This window comes from Panthera leo, chromosome B2 (genome assembly GCF_018350215.1).
Source record: "Panthera leo isolate Ple1 chromosome B2, P.leo_Ple1_pat1.1, whole genome shotgun sequence".
NCBI lineage: Eukaryota > Metazoa > Chordata > Mammalia > Carnivora > Felidae > Panthera > Panthera leo.
In genome coordinates this window covers 79,345,463-79,366,739 of record NC_056683.1, presented here as the reverse complement: position 1 = coordinate 79,366,739, position 21,277 = coordinate 79,345,463, and the positions used below count along the sequence as shown (strand labels likewise).

General features: G+C 37.1%; 1 protein-coding gene across 4 annotated transcripts; it reads left to right on the top strand.

Moving 5' to 3' along the window:
• The first annotated feature begins 1,409 nt into the window (after positions 1 to 1,409).
• On the top strand, positions 1,410 to 19,590 carry SRSF12 (serine and arginine rich splicing factor 12). 4 transcript variants are annotated; one of them, XM_042939342.1, is made up of 5 exons: positions 1,410 to 1,601; positions 10,180 to 10,290; positions 11,151 to 11,262; positions 11,419 to 11,560; positions 16,911 to 19,590. In XM_042939342.1, exons 4-5 carry the CDS (start codon positions 11,430 to 11,432, stop codon positions 17,278 to 17,280), a joined length of 501 nt encoding a protein of 166 aa, XP_042795276.1. In that variant the 5' UTR covers positions 1,410 to 1,601; positions 10,180 to 10,290; positions 11,151 to 11,262; positions 11,419 to 11,429; the 3' UTR covers positions 17,281 to 19,590. The 4 variants fall into 4 exon arrangements, with proteins under 4 accessions (XP_042795276.1, XP_042795272.1, XP_042795275.1 ...); XM_042939338.1 differs by lacking the exon at positions 10,180 to 10,290 and adding an exon at positions 9,713 to 9,817 and having other exon boundaries at positions 1,450 to 1,601; positions 11,159 to 11,262; XM_042939340.1 differs by lacking the exons at positions 1,410 to 1,601; positions 10,180 to 10,290 and adding exons at positions 1,661 to 2,055; positions 9,713 to 9,817 and having other exon boundaries at positions 11,159 to 11,262.
• Positions 19,591 to 21,277: the final 1,687 nt, after the last annotated feature.

Here is a 21,277-nt window from a genome sequence, read left to right as displayed (position 1 = left end):
CAATAATTATAAGTTACCTGGGGGTGCCCGGATGGCTCAGTGGGAAGAGTGCATGACTCTTGATCTCGGGGTCATGAGTTCGAGCAACCATGCTGGGTGTAGAGATTACTAAATAAACAGAAACATATAAAAATAATAATTAACAAGTTACCTTGTTACAGTGCTGGGTAATGCCAATGAGAAGAGTAAACCTGAAAGCAGAAGTGTAACTAGAAAGGGCTGGGCTACATTTTGGAGCAAGGTAAGGAGGATACTTTAAATTTGCTTAATCACCAGGGCACCTGGGTGGCTCAGTCGGTTGGGGAACCAACTTCACTCAGGTCATGATCTCACAGATCTTGAGTTCAAGCCCCCTATCGGGCTCTGTGCTGACAGCCTGGAGCCTGCTTCGGATTCTGTCTCTCTCTCTCTCTCTCTGCACACCTCCCCCTCTCACGTTCTGCCTCTCTCCTTCCAGAGCAAATAAAAATTTAAAAAAAATTTTTAATTTGCTTAATTGCCACTGCCTTTTCACTGCTTTCTTCTACATCACGTCCTCATTTGTTCATTCGTTTATTGTTGCACCCTCTCTCTACAATAAGGGTTGGGACTTGGCCTGTAGTGTTGCTATATCCCACACCTAACACATTCCTGGTGCATAGTAGGCACTCAGTAAATATCTAAATGAATGTATCCACAGCTGAATAGTGTGCCCTAAGTGAAGAATCAAAACACAAACAAAACCCCCGAATCCTCACAATTTTAAAGCCTTATTAGGCTCAGGGCTAAAGGAACCGTAGGCGGAACTAGTGCCAAGGTCTTGGGCTGAGGATGTAAGGATGAAGGCCCCACGGGCCATCGGCTGTTCAGCAGTTGAACTCTACCTTCACGACCACCCACTCCGACGACTCCCAACACCCTCTCTCCGGATCCTCTATCCCCCGCCTCAGTTTCAGCTCCTAGGACCCCGCTGGCCTCCGCCCTCCTGACACTCTCTGACCCCAAGCGCCCCCTTTCCAGACCCCTCGGACTCCAGCCTCCAAGCTCCCCTCCTTCCCGTATCCCCGCGTACCTCGGCACCGCCCCATCCCCAGATCTTCTCGGAACCTGGGACCCTTCCACACCGCCCCCTCCCAGATCCTCTCTTGCGCCGCCCCTTTCTTCTCAGATTCCCTCGGTCTGCGGGACCCCGCGCCGTCTTCTCCCCGGATCTCTTCGGACCCCGGGACTCCCGCACAGCCCCCTCCCCGGACCTTGGCAGACCCCGGCACCGCCCCCTCCTCGGATTCCCTGGATCTTCAGGACCCCGCGCCTCCCCCTCCCCGGATCCCCTCGGCTCGGGCTCCGCCCCCGCGCGGTCTGCACGGACAAGCTCGCGCCGCGCAGCGCCCCCCCGCCCCGCGCCCGCCTCTGCGGCTGCGCGCTCGCGGGGCCGAGGCCGAGGGGAGGGGGTCGCGCCGGGGGCCGGCGGAGCTGCTGTGGCGGCAGCGGCGACTGAGAGAAACGGAGCGAGCCTGGCGGCCGCGGGCAGGCCCAAAGGCAACGGAGGAAGCGGCCATGTCGCGCTACACGAGGCCCCCCAACACCTCCCTGTTCGTCAGGAACGTCGCAGACGCCACCAGGTGAGCGGCGGCTGCGGCCGCAGGTTGGCGCGCGGGGGAGGGGCCGGGTAACGGCAGCGTCGCGGAGCCGGGTCGCGGCCCCCGGCTGTGCCCGGCGCCTGCCCGGCCTCTGGCTGGGCCTGTGCTTTCCGCGGAGGCGCCCTTCCCGGGAGCGGTGCGAACCCTCGGGCTGCTCCAGGCCGGGGCGGGACTCGCGCCTCCCCTCTCCCGGCCGGCGTTCCGCCCCGGCGCAGCGCACCCCCGGGGCCGGGCCCCGCGCCCGGGAGATCGGTGCCCATCCTCTGCTTGAGGACCCGCGGCGCGCAGGCTTCTGCTTTCCCTGTAGCCAGGGTGCCTCCCCGCCCCTGGCCGAGAGTGTTTTCCCTCGGGCCAATGCCTGCGATTCGACTCCTTTGTCGCCGTGCCCCGATAAAGCTGCGCGTCTTGTGTCCTAGATGAAGAGGAATTGGGGATGGTGAGAACGTATTATAAAATAATGCGTAGTACCTTGGGCCTTACTCTTCCCGTTCTCTGAGTGTGGTCTACTTACAAGGGATGCTGGTTACATTTTGCTGCACAATACAAAGGATGGCTTCAGTGAAAGAGATTTATGTTTTTCTATAAAGTTCAGAGTGCAGTGTAAACACCCATGATAACGGTGTGGATAGACTTCCCTGGTCCAGTGAGATGCTCTCGGTCCACACATCCCCCTCCCCGCCTTGAGAATTCTTGCCTACATAGTGCTTAAACATAAATATTAAGGAATGACCTCTTCATCATAAAGCACTTTCTCCCTTAACAGGAGCCAGAGGGAATGAATGATAGAGGGTGGGATAGGGGCATAAATAGACGTTTCCATTTCACTGGTTTTACCTAATTTATTCGCCGCTCAACCTTTTTAGGTATGCAATATCATCTTTATAATACACAAGGAAAACCTGAAGCTTAAGAGTTTTAATGATTTAACTGGGGCTTAATGGCTTCAAATATTCAAATATTGGAGCCCTTGACTCCAGAGCCATCTGGAGTTATCATTGTCGTTTACCTTTGAGGAGTAAATGTTCAGTATTTTTTTATTTGATCCCTACTATTCTGTATGTCACAATTATAGAGTGTGGGTTAATATACCTTAATGACATCTAAAAGATGCGTGTGTTTATATTTCTCCTCTCAACCTGTTTATCAATACATAGAAAACAAATATTTATAATTTGGGTAGAGTAAAAAAAAAAAAAAAAAATCCCACAGTTAAAGACCACCTGAATCTAAATAAGCATCTCGTCTCTCTAGTGTGTCTACAAAAAAGAGAGAGAGAGAGGTTTCCAGTTCCAGTAGCCACAGGGGCTAGCCAGGGTAATATGAATGAGTAAAGTTGTTGGGTTATAAGGCACAATAGGATGGTGTGGATTGTAGCAAATAGAAAAGAACTCATGCCATATAAAGGGGATGGCAACTGGTACTACTAGCTGCAGCTAATTACTACATAGATATTTGGACTTGTTGCCACAAAGTCCTAATTTTCTAAAGAAACTGAAACCTGTGTTTGTGTAAACTCTGTTCCAAAATGCTGGCATTTATTTAATTGAATTATATGAGATTCCTGTTTTTGTAGATTTAAAAGCTGTAAAATATTGGCAGTTTTATGTTTCAGCACACCTTAAGGCCAAATAAAACACATCACATGACACATGTTTTCTGATCTAGATAATCCACCATGAGTAATCAAGACTGAAAATTGAGATTTATTGATTTCTTTTTCCAGTTTTTTCACCACTTTTTAGTACTGCCACTGGGGGCAATCATCTAGATTTGTATTAATTGAATAATAATCGCTGACATTTGTTGAGTATTCACTATGTGTTAAACACTGTACTAAACATTTTGCATATATTATCTTACTAGATTTTCCCAATAACCCTGTAATGTATGTTCTTTATTAATCCCACTTCACAGATTAGAAACTGAGGCTTGGAGAAATTAAGTTTCTTATCTAAAATTGCCCAGCTGCTGAATAGTTTTGTGAAGGTAGAATCATTACGTGTAACTTATATTAAAAGCTTTTTTGTACAGGGTGGCATGCAGTGTAAGTTAACTGGTAATATGACAACTATAACAAAGCCAAATTTTATTTAAAATACTTCTTTGTGCCCCTCCCATGTGCGTGCTCTATCTCTCTCTCTCTCACACACACACACATAAAATAAATAATACAAACTTTAAAAAAATTTTAAAAATGGGTACCTACGTGACTCAGTCGGTTAAGCACCCTCTTTTGACTTCAGCTCAGGTCATGATCTCACGGTTCGTGAGTTCAGGCCCCACACTGGGCTCTGTGCTGACAGTGCAAAGCCTGCTTGGGATTGTCTCTCTCTCCCTCTGTCTCCCTCTCCCGTGTGCTCTCTCTCACACAAAATAAATAAACAAAAAAAAATTTTTTTGAATGCTTCTTTGCAGTAGCCATTTTAATATGTGCCATAAAGCACAAGACATTAAAAGGTATTATGGCTTAGCTTAAATTTTTTTTGGAATGAAATTGAGTATCAAAACTAAAGAAAGACTTGGGGCGGTTGGGTGGCTCAGTTGGTTAGGTGACCGACTTCGGCTCAGGTCATGATCTCACAGTTTGTGAGTTCGAGCTCTGTGAGCTCTGTGTCGGGCTCTGTGCTGACAGCTCAGAGCCTGGAGCCTGCTTCTGATTCTGCGTCTCCTTCTCTCTCTGCCCCTCCCCTGCTCACGCTCTGTGTCTGTCTCTCAGTAATAAATAAATGTTTAAAAAAAAAAAAAAACTAAAGAAAGACTTAAAAATACATTTTAGGGGTGCCTGGTTAGCATAATCAGTGGAGCATGTGACTCGATCTCACGGTTATAGGTTTGAGTCTTGCGTTGGGTGTAGAGATTACTTTAAAAAATTTTTTTAAACTTTAAAAAAAATTTTTAAAATACATTTCATGCTGTTTTAATTTGTATTATTTTTCTTTTCACTGGTGAAACAAGATCTGGTTCAGGAAGAATATTACTTTTAATATCTTTGCTTTTGCACTATGTAGAAGAATAATTTTTTTTAAATGTCAGATATAGTTTTCTAATGGAACAAAGTAATGTCCAAATCCCAAATATAACATTCTCATTTTGATGCATAACATCATGTTAGGTTGGGAAGCAACCCGTCAAGTACCTCGTTTGACATAATTAGTAGCATTCTTTGGTTACAGTGTGTATGAGACTATATTGATATTGATGGTGATACGGAAAAAGCATTAAACAGAATTCAGCAAGATTCATGAGAAAAAGTGTCAGCAAACTGGAATAGAAGGGAACTTCCCCAGCCCAATAAAGGGTACCTATGAAAAGCCTATAGCTAACAAGATACTTAATGGTAAAAGCCGAATGCTTTTCCCCTAAGATCAAAACAAGCCAAACATGCCCATTCTTACAACCTCAATTCATCATTTTGTTGCAGGCCCTAACCAGTGTAACAAGGGAAGAAAAATAAATAAAAAACATAAAAATTATAAAGATAGAAGCAAAACTTGTCCCTATTCTTAGGTGACATGTTTATGTAAACCTTAAGTAATGAGTTAGTAAGTTATCAGAATACCAGATAAACTTACAAAAAATCTGTTTCTATATATTAGCAGTAAACAGTTGAAAATGAAAAATTTAAAACAATTTCATTTGCCTTAGTATCAAAAAAACAGAAATAAGTTTAACAAGAACAACAACAAAACATGTAATAAAAACCTTTACACAAAAAACTACAATATAGTGCCAAGAGAAAGAAGACAACATAAATTGATATACCATGTTCTTGGATTCGAAAACAAAATGCTAAGTTATCAGTTCTCCCCAAACTGATTATATTATAGATTCAAGACGTTCCTGATCAGAGGCTGTTAAAAAAATAGAAACTGGGGGCACCTGGCTGGCTCAGTCAGAGTATGCCACTCTTGATGTTGGGGTTGTGAATTCGAGCCCCATGTTGGATGTAGAGATTACTAAATAATAAATAAATTTGAAAAATACATGAAATAGGAAGTGACAAGTTAATTCTAAAATATATTGATATGGAAAGGATCTAGACTAGCCAAAATAATCTAGGAAAAGATCACTGAAGTTGGAAGACTCACCTGACATAAGGCCTACTAAAAATATATAGTAATCAAGACAGTGTGATATTGGCCTAAGGATGGACAAATAGATTAATAGAACAGAATAGAGAGTCCATAAATAATCCACACTTACAGAGTCAGCTGATGTTTAACAAAGGTACCAGTGGAAAAAGGAAAAAGGAAAATCTTTTCAACAAATGGACAGTGCATACTGGGGAAAATGAACTGCAGCCTATACTTCACATCACAATTTGAGCTGGATCATCAATTGAAATGGAAAAGATAACAAAATAAAGCTTTTAGAAGAAAACATAGAAGAATGTCTTTATGACCTGGGGATAGGCAAAGATTTCTTATAGGACAAAGAAAGCAATTACCATAAAAGAAAAAAGAATATTGAAAAATTAGATTTCTCTAATTTAAAATTCTTGTTCATTAAGAAATGCTATTAAGACAGTAAATAGTCATGCTACAGACTGAGAGAAAATATTCACAAAACATACACAAAGCAATACAAAGGACTTTTTTTCAGAATATGTAAAGAACTTTTACAACTCAGTAGTAAAAGAGACAAACATTAAAAATGGGCAGAAAGCTCCAACAGACACTTCACAAGGAAAATTAGCACATGAAAAAGTGCTTGAGATCATTTGTGATTTGGAAGTGCAAATTAAAACCACAGTGAGAGGGCTCCTGGGTGGCTCAGTTGGTTAAGTATCCAACTTTATTCAGGCTCAGGTCATGATCTCACTGTTAGTGAGATCAAGCCCCATGCAGGGCTCTGTGCTGACAGCGACCAAGTCTGCTTGGGATTCTCTCTCCCTCTCTCTTCCCCTTCCCCTTGTTCTTCTCTCACAAGATAAATAAACATTAAACCGAAAAAAACCACCACAGTGAGATTCCACCTAACTCCCACTTCAATGGCTAAGATAAAAAACAAAAAAACCAAAAATCTGACAACCTAGAAAGTGCTAACAAAGATTAGCCTAACTGAAACTCATACATTGTGGGTGGGAGTATAAAATGGCACAACCACTTTGCAGGACTGTGGCAGTTTCATAAAAATTACAGTATATAAAAATTACACATCTTCTTTAACCCAGAAATACTGCTGGTAGGTATTAACAGGAAACAACTGACCCATAACACATGAAAATATGTTGCACCTAACTGGTTGTTAGGTAAATTAAAATTAAAACATTAAGATACCCATTCACTTTATATGCTTCAGGATGATAAGAATTAAAAGTGTTAATGAGGAGGTGGAGCAGTGGAATTCTTACGTAGGTTTTGAGGAGTATAGATTGATTTGGTCACTTTGGAGAACATGTAGTTCTCTTCATGTAGTTCAGTAGAAGCTGAAGATCAGCGTGCTCTCCGGCCCACCAGTTGCATTGTGATGCATCCCAGGAATCTAGCAGAGCTCTGCATGGCACTTGTATCATAACATATGCTGCAGCATAGTTTGCAGTTTAAAAAACAGATAGCATCTTAAATGTTTATCCACAGAAAGATGGATAAGTAAATTGTGATTTATTGATAATACCAATACAGAGTTAAAATGAGTGAACTAGGGCTACATAGAGAAATTTCAAGGGAGGAGAAGGAGTAAAATTATATAAATAGTCTGATACCATTTATATGAAGTTTGACATATACAAAAACATGTAATTAGGGATATATTAATTTACAGTAAAAATACAAAATTATGCAGAGGAATAATAAACACCAATGATTGTCTCTAAGGTAGAATAATACATCTTGTTTCTAAAAAAATCACTGAAAATGATGACAAATATTGAGATATACTAAATCTTGGTGGATACATAAGTGTTTATTGTATTCTCTATTTTCTGAATGTCAAAATAGATGACACCAAAAATACAAAAATAAATGAGAGCAAAACAACAGCTAATAGCTGTGGCAGTGGTGACAATGGGAGCCAGCTCTTTTGGAAGTTTGGCTTCTTCAGATTTCTGTCACCCTTGGCTTCTGGGATTCCAAGCCTCCGTGACACACATTGCCCCAGCCTCCATTACACCATCTAGGATCCTTTTCCTGTCAGGCACTCACATTTGTTGAAGGGATTGGTTGCCTCAGAAAATTCATTTGAAGTCTAGCTTTGCTGCTGGCTATATGTACCTCTGGGCAAGGTAACTTCTCTCATTCTCATTCTCCTTGACTCTTAAATGGTAACTCAATATTTTGAGTGCCTACTTTGTGCCAAGCAATGATGCTAAGGTACACTGGTGAAGACACCTGCTTTAAAAGTGATTCTCAACCCTGATTCTCAGAATTGCCTGTGAAACCCTTAAAAAAACTAAACCTACCTGGGGCCCACCAGGGGAAGTACTAATTGGGTCCAAGGTTAATGCATCAGGCTGGAGTACCTGTTTTTATAACATCTCCTTCACAAATGATTCTAATACTCAGGAATGGCTGAGAGTCATTACCCTGTTGTCTTGTGTTCTGTGGCAGCAGGAATGTTGTTCTCCATCACATCGCTACAGGCTGGCCAGAGTAGGTGCTCAGTAAATATTTGTTGAATGAGTAAATGAAAGAAAGACATTGTCACTACCCTCCAAAGATAATAGTTTCAGGGAAGGCAGACAATTAAACATTTTATAATAAGTATTAAATGAAAAAAAGTACAATAAAGGATGTCATGTCAGTTGCACTGTGTGGTGAATTCACATCTCTAGCTTTAATCACTGACTTTTAGTCTTGAAAGGAAAATAAATTTATTTAATAATAATTTTCAGTTGTTTACATAACTCTTTTTTTTTAAAGATTTTATTTTATTTTTTTGAGTGATCTCTGCACCCAACATCGGGCTCGAACTCACAACCCCGAGATCAAGAGTTACATGCTCTACCTACTGAGCCAGCCAGGCCCCCTGTTTACCGAGCTCTTACGGATGTTCGGCCGTCACCTCAAATCCAGCATTTCTTTTGCCTCTCTCCTCCCTCATCAATCTAACTTCTCTTTTCCAGCGATCTCATTTTTGTCATGGACACTGTCTTTCTTCCATTTGCCCAAGCTAGCAGCTTTGCAGTCATCTTTGAGTCTTCTTTCTGCATAATATGTTTTGAAGGACTCTTATTTCTTCTGGGCCACGTTTTGTGCTCATAGCTTGATGCTGAATCTCTAAGATCTCCATGAGGCGGTACGGTGCAGTGATTCAGAACACAGACGAGTGTCAGGTTGTGGATGTTTGATTCTAGTTCTATCATATGCTGGCTTGCTGACCTTAGGTGAATTCATCTGTCTGTGCCCTCACCTTTAAACAACCATAAAATTGTTAGCATTAAGGTGAACAGTAGCTGGATTGTAAATGTACTCTAATTGTCAGCTATAAATGCTAAGTATTTTGTCTCTTCAGTTTAAGTTGTTGCTCCATGAAGACAAATAAGCTAAATATTCCTTTGGTGTCCCCTTTTTAGTACCTGTCACAGTAGAAGGCATATAGGAGGCTTAAAAATACTTATCAAATTTAAGAATATGGTAGTTATTTTGCTTTATGTTTAATAGTAAAACAGTTTTCTTTAAAGCCTGAGAAATAATTTTAGGACTTCTTTAGCAGCTAATCCTTGCCATCTGAAAACAAAATTAACATAAACGTGAAATTATAGTGAGGCAAATGAATGTGTTCTTAATGAAATAGTTAACAGAACTTTTTATATTGACAATTGAAATATCTTTTAATAAAAGTCACTTTCAAAGATGGATAATAACTTTCCTTGGTCATTTTTTCCCCAATCCGAACAGCCACCTGGAGTGCTTATAAAAATACAGATTTCCAGCCCCTAATGCAGATCTTTTAAATCAGAATCTCTACAAGTGAGGCCTGAGGATTTGCTTTCTTTTTTCCTCCTTCCTAAACCCTGGGTGATTATTATGACAATTTTAGATAATACTGGTCTAGATAATACTTTCTTTTGAAGGTTTCAACTGGATTTCCGTAGGCAAAATATTTTAATCCAGCTATTCATATTTCTTTGCCTTATTTCTAAAACACTTCAGGCCTGAGGACTTGCGCCGTGAGTTTGGTCGCTATGGCCCTATAGTAGACGTTTACATTCCACTTGACTTCTACACCCGCCGCCCAAGAGGATTTGCTTATGTTCAATATCCTTTGTTTTACTGTGTGCATATGAATGTACTGTATATCTGTGCAGATATGCATGTGTATTCAGGAGCATATGTTATGAGATTAATATTGCCTAATTAAATGTGTTTATTTCTCTATCTCAGAAAATCTAAAGCAGTCCACAGTAGCTGGCAAGCACCCCCCAGTTTGAACCAACCTGTTAGCTAGAATCCAAGCATAAACCAAGCAGGCGAGAAAAAAGGCACCTAAAGTTCAAGCATCAAGGAGTAAAGAGGGAGGGTGGACACAGATATAAAGACCTGGAAGAGGGGAAGTCTTTATCAAGCAAAAGACAAAGCCAACACCAGGTTGAGACTTCGGCTTTCCTACATTTATTCAGAGTTCCAGAGTCAAAGCCAAGTCTGATTTTGTTGGTTCTGCGTCTCTTATAAAGTCCATCTTGCAAGCCTTAAAGAGTAAAGGTCAAGGTTCAAGATCAAGTGACATTGAGGTAATTGCCAAAGTCTCATTTTGTATTGCGTTTCTTGAGCTTTTTCTGTTTTCTATTTTTAAAAAATTAAACCCGTGAACAACCTCCTGAAAAACAGCTAGTCATTTTCTATAGTTTATTTCCATTTTAGTCAGGTTTAATATATAATTTACGTAGGTAAGGAAGTTTAGTGGGGTATTACAAACCAATATATGTAACTCCAGATGTTCACAGATTGCTTTTGTGTTTTTTTTATAATTATATCCCAAGTAATAAAAACATAAAAGTATTTTAAAATAGTAGGTTCAAAAGTAAATATCATTTTTAAAGGTGTAATATTTTAAGTTACATGTATCTTTGCAGTTTTGTTTATAGTAAGTAATTTTTCCTAAATGTCATAATCAAAAAGCCTTTTAGTGAAAGAGTAATTATAATTTCAGAATAAAGGCTTCTGTATGATGAAAAACCTGATGAATCTTTTACCTGAAAGAAGGGAGAGCCTAAACAATTTTTTTTTTTAATCCTAGCCAGTGTTGGACTTATTTTTTTCTCATAACATGTTCTTTCACATTATAAATGCATACTGCAGCTACACTAATGTGTGCATTAGAAGTGTAGTTACACGTTTGTTTCTGTTCTTACTTTTAGATGGATTCTTCTAAATCATAAGGGGACATTTTGTTTTCATAATAAAAGTGAAATTTCTGATTTTATATATATATATATGTGTGTGTATATATATATATATATATATATATATATATATATATGAGCTTAATAACTTGGAGTTGTTTTTTCCTATTAATTTCATGTCACATGTAAATAATTCTATAAAAATAATATTTTTACTTGATATCTGACGTTCAAAGTATCCTTAACAGCTAGTCATATTTGAAGATGTTCGCGATGCTGAAGATGCTCTTTATAACCTCAATAGAAAGTGGGTATGTGGCCGTCAAATTGAAATACAGTTTGCACAAGGTGATCGAAAAAGTAAGTGTGACTAAACATTAGATCTTGTTTATTCAGCAGAATGAGTTTTAGCTCTGACAGATTTTTTTTTTTTTTATTTTAAATTCTTTCAGAAAAGAATACTATTTGAATAGCTGTTACTGAGGTTTTCAGGTAATAAATTATTTCATATTCTAGCACCAGGCCAAATGAAATCAAAAGAACGTCACCCTTGTTCTCCAAGTGATCATAGGCGGTCAAGAAGCCCCAGCCAAAGGAGAACTCGAAGTAGAAGCTCTTCATGGGGAAGAAATAGGAGACGATCTGATAGCCTTAAAGAGTGAGTACAAAATACAGGAGGATTGAAAACTTAATTTTCTACTTTTTCTGGAAAACATTTTAAAGGGTTTTCAAAAACAGGCCTCAGAATCATTTTGTTTAATATACATAAAGGTCAACTTTTTTAAAAACGATATGCTCCTCTCTATTTGAAGTGTATTGTTATTTAACTTGGGTATATTGGGTACCTTCCAGTGTTTTTATTTCATGACAGACTTAATTTTAACCTTTTTAAATAGAAAAGTAATATGTACTGAAGAAAAAACAAAAAATTTTAAAATGTATACTTGACATATAAAGTGGAATTAAAAAAAATAAAGTTTTCCTAACTGAACAGAATAATTAAGAATTTAAGTTCGGGATGACTAAAAACTCATAAGAAATATAATCACTTGTGACAGGAGATTGAACTTAAAATTAATGTAAATCAATATATTTATAAAAGGTAAATTATTTTCAAAAACAAATTATAAGTATGGTACTATTCTAAGAAGACATGAAAATAGTAAGTTTTTTCAGAAAAAGATATTTGCAGGTTATTTATATTGCTAGCCAGGACTTTGTTTCTGTTAGAATAATAGTAAATCACTAATAATAAAAAATAATTAAAAAAATAGTAAAACACAATGAAAATTAATTAACTTGAAGTTATTTAAATAATAACTGAAATTGTATTAGCATTCTTAAATTCTTAAATAATTGTATTTATCTTGAGTTTTAGTGCTGTAATTTTTTCATAGACATGTAGAATTTTAAGGTAAATTTTCTTTAAGAATGATCACCTTTGGGGTTCAGTCAGTGGAACATGCAACTCTTGCTCTTGATCTTGGGGTCATAAGTTTGAGCCTCATGTTGGGTGTAGAGTTTACTTTTTTTTTTTTTTTTTTAATGTTTATTTATTTTTGGAGGAGAGAGAGACAGAACATGAGTGGGGGAAGAGCAGAAAGAGAGGGAGACACAGAATCCCAAGCAGAGTCCATGTCAGCACAGAGCCTGACACGGGGCTCGAACCCACAAACCATGAGATCATGACCTGAGCCGAAGTCGGATGCTTAATCGACTGAGCCACCCAGGTGCCAAGTGTAGAGTTTACTTTAAAAAAAAAAAAAAAGAGAGGTGCCTGGGTGGCTCAGTCAGTTAAGCATCTGACTTCAGCTTAGGCCATGATCTCATGGTCCATGAGTTTGAGCCCTGCATCCAGCTCTGTGCTGACAGCTCGGAGCCTGGAGTCTGCTTCAGATTCTGTGTCTTCCTCTCTCTCTGCCCCTCCCCTGCTCATCCTTATCTCTCTTTCTCAAAGATAAATAAACATTTAAAAAATGTAAAAAAAATGATCAGCATTTACACGAATATCCTTTTTTCTGTGAGAAATAAGAGCACTCCTGGGCCACATGTAGTACACCTAAACTCTATATAGGCCCATATAACTTAAGATCAGAGATCACCAGGGCTGCTCACTTTCACTCTGATCCCTCCGTTCCTCAACTCCAAGAGCCTAGCCAAGAAAAAGCGCAGTGTATGGTATATGTACCAGAGCTAGAGAGTTAATCTTTGCCCCAGGTTCCCAGATTTAAAAACACGACTGTGGAGTGACCTGACTCCAATCCCTCCAGCCAAGTGGAAGTCAAAGATAGGAAGTGAGAACTACATCTACCTTCTATGAGTTTTTAATATCCAGGAATCCTGATTGCTAGAAAATATGGCCCTGTCAGGGCTCTAGGATCTTACGTAGCAGTTCAGTACTTCTCCTTGTGTGTGAAAAAATATGTTGATTTGGCCCATCCTTAGGGAGGCATGAAGCAGGGAGGAAGCCCTAAGCACCTTTTATAATCCAGGAAAACCCAGTCAGGATTGAGCCATTACCGAGATTGGTGAAGAAATATTTAGAAACAGTCCTATCTGGAACATGATCTCTTTTATCATATTTTCTCTGATAGTATAAGAATATAAAACCTCCTTTGCATCTATGGAGAACAGTCAAGTTTGTCCGTGGCTAAGGGAAAGCCATTTTCCCATTGATTCATTATTTGAGATTTAGCTCTGATATATAGTTTCTATATTTAAAATACAAAATTATATTTATAGAACTTAAAACATAGTGAAAGCAAATCAAGATTTTAAAAAACTTTTACATGCCTTATATATAGGAAAGCCACACTGATAACAGTGGTACTGCTTCTGACTTTACGGAGGATATAAGGAAGTAATGTTCAACAGTTTACATTACTATGAATTTTATATTTATATACTATACACATATATATTATATATATGTATACATATAACTATACATATGTAGAAACTATACATATATATTTTAGCATAAGTTTAGAATGATACAGGTGGTATGTATAAAATGAATGAATTATTTATTTATTATTTTTAAATGAATGATGTTTATATCAAAGATTAAAGGAGGTATAATATTGTGCCTAACGCAACAACTGTTGTAACTTAATAATATCCATTGGCCCTTGTGAAGAAGACAAGTTTGTGAAAGAAAAAAGAAAAGTAAATTGCCCATTTTATTCATTAGGAATGTCAGTTGTTTCCCAAATGTATTAGAGCCATAGTTAACCAGTTTTTCTCCTGATTAATCAAAAAACAGCAAATATTCACATCATTTTATGCCTCCTAGTAAAAGTAAAGTATAACACTTAGCTGGAGAAAATTTAACAATGTCTATTGGGGCGCCTGGGTGGTTTAGTTGTTTGAGTGTCTGACTTCGGTCAGGTCATGATCTCCCAGTTCGTGGGTTTGAGCCCCACATAGGGCTCACTGCTGTCATTGCAAAGCCTGCTTCAGATCCTTTGTCCCCTTTTTTCTCTGTCCCTCCCCCACTTGTGCTCTCAGTCTTAAATATAAATAAAACATTTAAAAAATAGGTTATAGTTTAAAAAAAAATGTCCATAAATTATCCCAAATCATCATGAAGTATCAGGAATAGAAAGAACCACATCTTCTTGTAACAATGCTGTTTTGCTTTGTACTCATCATAAGATCATTGCTTGATCTCTCTGACCTCAGTTTTTTCCATTTGTAAAATTATAGTATAGAGAATGCAAATCTTACCTAGTTCTCATGACATTCATAAGGATCAGATTTTGTGTGTGCATATGTGCATGCGTATGAATGAAGTAGTGTATGTATAAGCCTAACATATACTATAAGTAAATACAGTATAAGTGCTATTATCTTAGACTAAAAAGAGGTCTCTTATTTTGTCTTTAGTGGATATGGATAAAAAAACAAACTAGTGGGGCGCCTGGGTGGCTCAGTCACTTGAGTCTTATTCTTGATTTCAGCTCAGGTCTTGATCTCACGATTTGTGAGTTCGAGCCCCACATTGGGCTCTGCGCTCTCAGCATGGAACCTGCTTTCGATCCTCTGTCTCCCTCTCTCTGCCCTTCCCTTACTCACATTCTTTCTCTCCAAAATAAACACTTAAAGAAAATTATTCTATCAAGAATGTTACTTGTTAAATGCATTAAGAAGCCAACTGGGAAAGCTATCACTTTGTTAACAGTTTTACTTAAAGTAATAAAACCTTTGTTATATAAGCAAAAGAAAAAAAATTACTCTATCATTTCTTGATATTTATAGTCAGCTGTCAGTCTTAATGTTGCTCCTTTACAGGTAATGTATCTTATTCTCCAGGGTTTAATGAGCTGCTTGAAATTGTGAGTTGATGCTTTTCATTAGTTTGGGAAAATGCTAGGCTATTATCTCTTCAAATATGGCTTCTGCCTCGTCCATTTTTTCTTTTTGGCTGTGTGACTGTGTACATATCTCTTAGGCTTTGTTCTGGATTTCTTAAAATTCCTTTTCTCTCATTGTGTTTCAGTATATATGTTTTTCTAATAATCTGTTTTATAGTTCAGTTCACCTTTTCTTCTGTATATTGATTGCTGTTAAATTTATCTAGTGACTTTTACATTTCAGATATATATTTTCAGTTCTTAAAATGTCCATTTGTTTCTTTCTACAGATTCCAATATTCTGTTGAACTTCTCCATTTTTTAATCTGTTTTGCCTGTCTTCTTATTTTCTTGATAGGACATTGGTCATAGTCATTTTTAAAAATTCCTGTCTGAATAATGCCAATATCCAAATTACTTTGGGTCTGTTTTTTTTTTTTTTTGTTTGTTTGTTTTTTTTGTCTTGTATTTCCTTAGCTTTTAGTCATTTTTATCTATTTTTGACATATTTCATGGATTTCTTTATTGGATGTTGGACATCGTCGATGAAAACTTGCAGTGCTTTGGATGATATCCTCCAAAGGAAGTTTCTTCTAGTAGGTGGAGGAGTATTGGCAGATCACCTTGATCTTTTCAAGGCTTGTTTGAGGCATTGTTAAGACTGATCGGTAGGATATGGCCCTTCTGGGTTCTTAATTGAAAGCCTGGGTTGTTACTCAAGGCTCTTTGACCTTTTGGGGGTTGAACTCCAGCCTCTCTCCCCAGCACTGTGTGTCTGATAGAATTTCATCTTAATTCTTGAATCTTCCAACTGCTCTTTTTCTTGACCTCTAGGAGTCTCATCCTTTATGTGCACAGCTTAAAAGATGGCCAGTGACTTGAAGAGAATTTGTAGGCAAATTTTAGGAGATTTCTTGACTGCCATTTTCTCATCTCTGAGATTTTGCCTCTTTAGTCCCAACCATTTTGGTAGTCCTGAATCCTAATTTGTCTGTTAATATGCTTAGTCAAATAGCCATTTTCTGTTTGGGTTCAGTTCCACCATGCCAACATTTGGAACATGGTCTTTGTAAAAGAGCCATGGTTTGTAACCCCTCAAGTTCTGCTAGGGTTGGTTGGTTATTCTCTAATACCTTTAAACAGTTGTTTTATAAATGTTGTTTAGCTTCTTTATATAGCTGTTTTCCGTGGGAAGATTAGTCTAATACAAGTTGCTCTATCATGGTGGGATTCAAAAGTCCTGCATTTGGTTTTGGTTTTGGTTTTTATAAGCATTATTTAATAAACTTTAAATAGTTACTTTCTCTCTTTTTTTTAATCTTTTTTTCCCTTCAGATTTTCATACCTCTTAGGAGTTGTATAACCTAGATTTATTATGCAGGGCATTTTTCAGAACTGACCTGTATCATAAGATAAATCTAGCAAAGTAAAAATCTTTTGGTCATACATTCTAGTATAACAAATATTACAGACTTGGTACTTACATTTGAACTAAAAGCATGCATAGCAAAATTAAAATTGTTTCTCTTAGTTTATCCAGTGAAATCATAACTAATATTATGTAAAATGTATACATTCCTAAAGTTGCTGTTTCTAAACCTATTAAATGTTTTTGTGTGAAATATATACTGTTAACATTATGGATATTTGCAGGTCTCGACACAGGCGATTTTCTTATAGCCAATCTAAATCTCGCTCCAAATCACTACCAAGGCGGTCTACCTCAGCAAGGCAGTCAAGAACTCCAAGAAGGAATTCTGGTTCTAGAGGACGGTCAAGGTCCAAGTCGTTACCAAAAAGATCCAAGTCAATAGGAAAATCACAATCAAGTTCACCTCAAAAGCAGACTAGCTCAGGAACCAAATCAAGATCACATGGAAGACATTCTGACTCCATAGCAAGATCCCCTTGTAAATCTCCCAAGGGGTATACCAATTCTGAAGCTAAAGCACAAACAGCAAAACACTCTCATTTTCGATCACATTCCAGATCTCGGAGTTATCATCATAAAAACAGCTGGTGAACAGCAGCAGAAGAGTGCTACATAGTCTTGAATATAAGTCATTAAACCTCTCATTATGCTAAATAAAAATTCTTCAAGGCTTATAGAAAATGTGAGTTACTTTGGGCATGTGCAACAAATAAAGTCTCTCTAGCTTTGGGTTAATAAAGATTTGGTCTCAATTTAAAGGGCCCATACCACAAATTATGATGTGTCTGATGTCACCATTTTATGGACCATTTTTTGTTTACCTTGTGGCAGAATGGTACTTTTCAAAAGAAATGGGTAAAATGAAATTAATGTAGAAAATTCTACTTGGATATTAAGTATTAGTAATACTGATACATTTTACATAAAGATTTTTTACTTTAAAGCACTTTTACTTTCATGTAAAAAATAATGACTGTATAATTGCAAAGGGAAGACTTAAACTATTTGACACCTTATGTCTCTGTTGTATCTTCTCTTTAAACTTGGACCAATTCCTAGTGGCTATTAGTTCATATTACAAAATTCTGACATTCCTGAAAGAAGAATCTATATAGAGATCAAGAATTCAAAAGATACATTCTCTCCTGAGCTCAAAAAAGCTTTTATTTTTACCATGTGGAACAGTATAAAGTTGACATTAAATTACATCCTGTACTGTGTTCATTCACTTCAGAAATATCAAAACATATAAAAAATACTGAATTTTGAATGGTTGGAGACTACTCTAAAACTTGTATACAGCACTCATAATCCAAAAATACTCATATTAAGCCTTATACATTTGAAGAGTAGTGGTACATTTTGTATAAAAATCATATTTTATAACATGATTTCTACATACCTACTTTTCATCTACTGAATTCTTCTTAGAGCTCTAGCTCAAGACTTTAAATTGTGTAGAATAAGTCCTATTATTTTTGAAAGTGTTTAGTAACTTGTAGTAAGGAATTCAAGATTGCATCCTCTATAAAGCTTTGTGGTATTCAGATTTACTTTACACTGCCCTTCATTTTTATAAACCAAATAACTTTATTATTGCTTTTGTAGTTGTTAAAACTGAGAATTTCTTTAAAAATGTGTTTGTAGTTTACGTTTTTCAGAGGGTTTTGGTAGTATTTGTGATAAAATGGTTTTGCATATGATTACTATAGGGAATATATTTATAGAGTTCTACTTGTGTACTTTGTTGAATTATATTGAAAATTAAAAGTTCTCAGTCCATACAGTTAATATTTGTATCTAGAGTGCATAAGAAAAATCTGTCTTCTATTTTTGGCGTATAGAAGCCAGTGTTGCTTCTATTTTTTTTTTTTAATACAAATTCCATTTTTCTTTGCGTTTTAGACCCTATGTAAGAAACAACTTTACAAAATAATATGCTGGTGATATTTGGACAAGTACCATAAATTCATGTATACTGTACAGTACTTTCTGGATACATTTTCTCTAATCATAGTAGAATTTGTTTCAAAACTGCAACTCTTTGAAGTGTTCAGCTGTAATAAAATTTAGTTATAAAATTACATGGCACTGTTGAAAATCTAAAGGATAGTCCAAAGAAAGAACAAACAAATATTAATAGTAATGTTTTATATTTTCTGAATAAATGTTTGGGTTTATCCACACACATACGCAGTCATTTGAAATGCTAAGTAAGAATTGATTATAGTGTCTTTACTTTTCATTTAATTATATCTTAGTAAAAAGTTAATACAGCAGTTTCTTTTTTCTTGTTTTTATTTTTTTCATATGGCAGTGTTTCTGAACATGCTTATCCTTTGATTTACCTCTGATTTGGTTTTCCATGGTAATCTTTAGTCTTCTTAGGAGGATCCTATTTGATTTGATGGAAAAACTGGAATAATAGTTCAGACTTTTTTGAGCATTGACTTGACACTGCTTTATAAGTTTTATATGATTCACTCATCATCACAACAGCTGTATGAGATAAATACCACTGCAGATAAGGAAAGAGAGATGCAGAGAGGTTCAGTGATTGCATTAGGTCACACAGCTATTAGATTTTGGGAGTCGTCGGTGGCTGGACTCCACACTGCCTCTCCCTGTTATGCTTTTTGGAAGAAGTCTTTGACAGATAATATGCTAAACTAAGATAATGTTTAGAGGGAAAGGAGAAAATAGAATTAGGAAAATAAATGATTATAAGTGAAAATGGGTTCTGTGTCTTAGTGGAAATCGACACTTGTGCTAGTTCCTTGAGAAATTGTCTTCTGGGTATATCTCTATTCAGGATTCACTTTGGTTATAGCATTGTTTCTTGAACCATTTAAGGGAGGATACTTATGGGTGAGATTGTTAATAAAGCAAATGTTTTACACATCTGTGATCATTTTCTTTAACGATAATATATTTACTTAGGTACTTCTCAAGTTTAGCATAGGGGCACTATCTACATTTGTTCAGGATCGGAGGATAAGTTAATGTCAAATAATATAAAAATGGCCACTACAACTGCTTGTTTTCTTTCTCCTCATGAATAATAATTTCCATATAGCAGCTGATATTTTGTAGCTGCAAACAGTGGAATATGGCAGATTTTTTATTTGGACCCTAGGATTTAACCTTTGTCACTGGGCTAGCTTACTTTTAAATGAAAATAAATTCAAGACTTTATTATTTGTAATGTTTACTTGAGATATAACTATTCTAAGACATACCATTATATTACAAATAAGGACGTCTGCCTTTATTCTCATCCCTTTTTTGCAAAAGGCAAAATGAGTAAAAATGTAAAGGAAGTATTTAGAAATACTTTTACACTTCCTCTAAACTATATTAAAATTGTAATTTCTTAGAATTAAAAATTAAGTATTTTCCAAACAGAATACTTGGGAGTATTTGTATGTAGATAAATATATGCTAGTTAGGGGCGCTTGGCTGGGTCAGTTGGTAGAGAATGTGACTCTTGATCTTGGGGTGGTGAGTTCAAGCCCCATGTTTAGGGGCTTGAATATATATGTAAACTCTACCCTCAACATGATACTTAGTAACTTAAGCAGTATGGTCTGGTGCAGAGATGTTAATTTGGCATCGTAGAACCAAAGCTTTAGGTCTATCCCCTGTAGATTTTCAAACAAGTCAATGACTCCCAAGAATTTAAGGACCAGTGGTTCAGTGAGATAGGGATTTTGGACTCATAACTTATCTACAGATAACTAGAAGACACTTTCAAGTATTACATGAGGATTATACACCTTATCATCGAAATCACTCCCTTGATGAATGGGGGTATTTATGATCATATCATGAACTCTGGCATTGGTTTATGAGGTCAGTTTAGGCCCTCTGGAAAATGTATGTCTTGTATACCTATAAAGTTAAGCAAATTGAATATAAAGATAATTGAATCAATAAGCCTTTTTAGAAATGTATTCTCTGACAGAAGTGTTAGATATTCCAGGTTGATTCAGCTTATCTCTAATCAATACAATAATGATGTACCATTTTTTTTTTTTTTTTTTTTTTTTACTTAAAGGAATCCTGTGGAAAAAAGATTGAAATAGGAAACAGACTATTATACCGCATCAGTATTTTCCCTCCAAAATTATAATGTTTTTTATTCTGTTTAGAGTAAAGGGATATATGAGTCTTACATTCTAGGAATATACTGCAACTGTGAACTTAAGAAATAGTACCAACTTGTGAGTAGATAGATGGTTACTGTTTTATAAAAGTAGGTGATTTTAAGTATATGGTTCATTTAATTTAAAACACCGTATCCAACCTACATGTTTATAGTAAATAGATTACAAGTTAAAATCAAGGATATCTTGGGGTACCTGGGTGGCTCGGTTGGTTGAACATCCAATCTTGATTTCGGCTCAGGTCATGATCCCAGGGTCATGGGATCAAGCCCTGCATTGGGCTCTTTCCTGAGTGTGGAGCCTTAAGATTTTCTCTCTCAAAAAAGAAATTAAAATGTTTAAAAAAGTGTAATTGGGGGGCGCCTGGGTGGCTCAGTTGGTTAAGTGTTCAACTTTGGCTCAGGTCATGATCTCACGGTTCG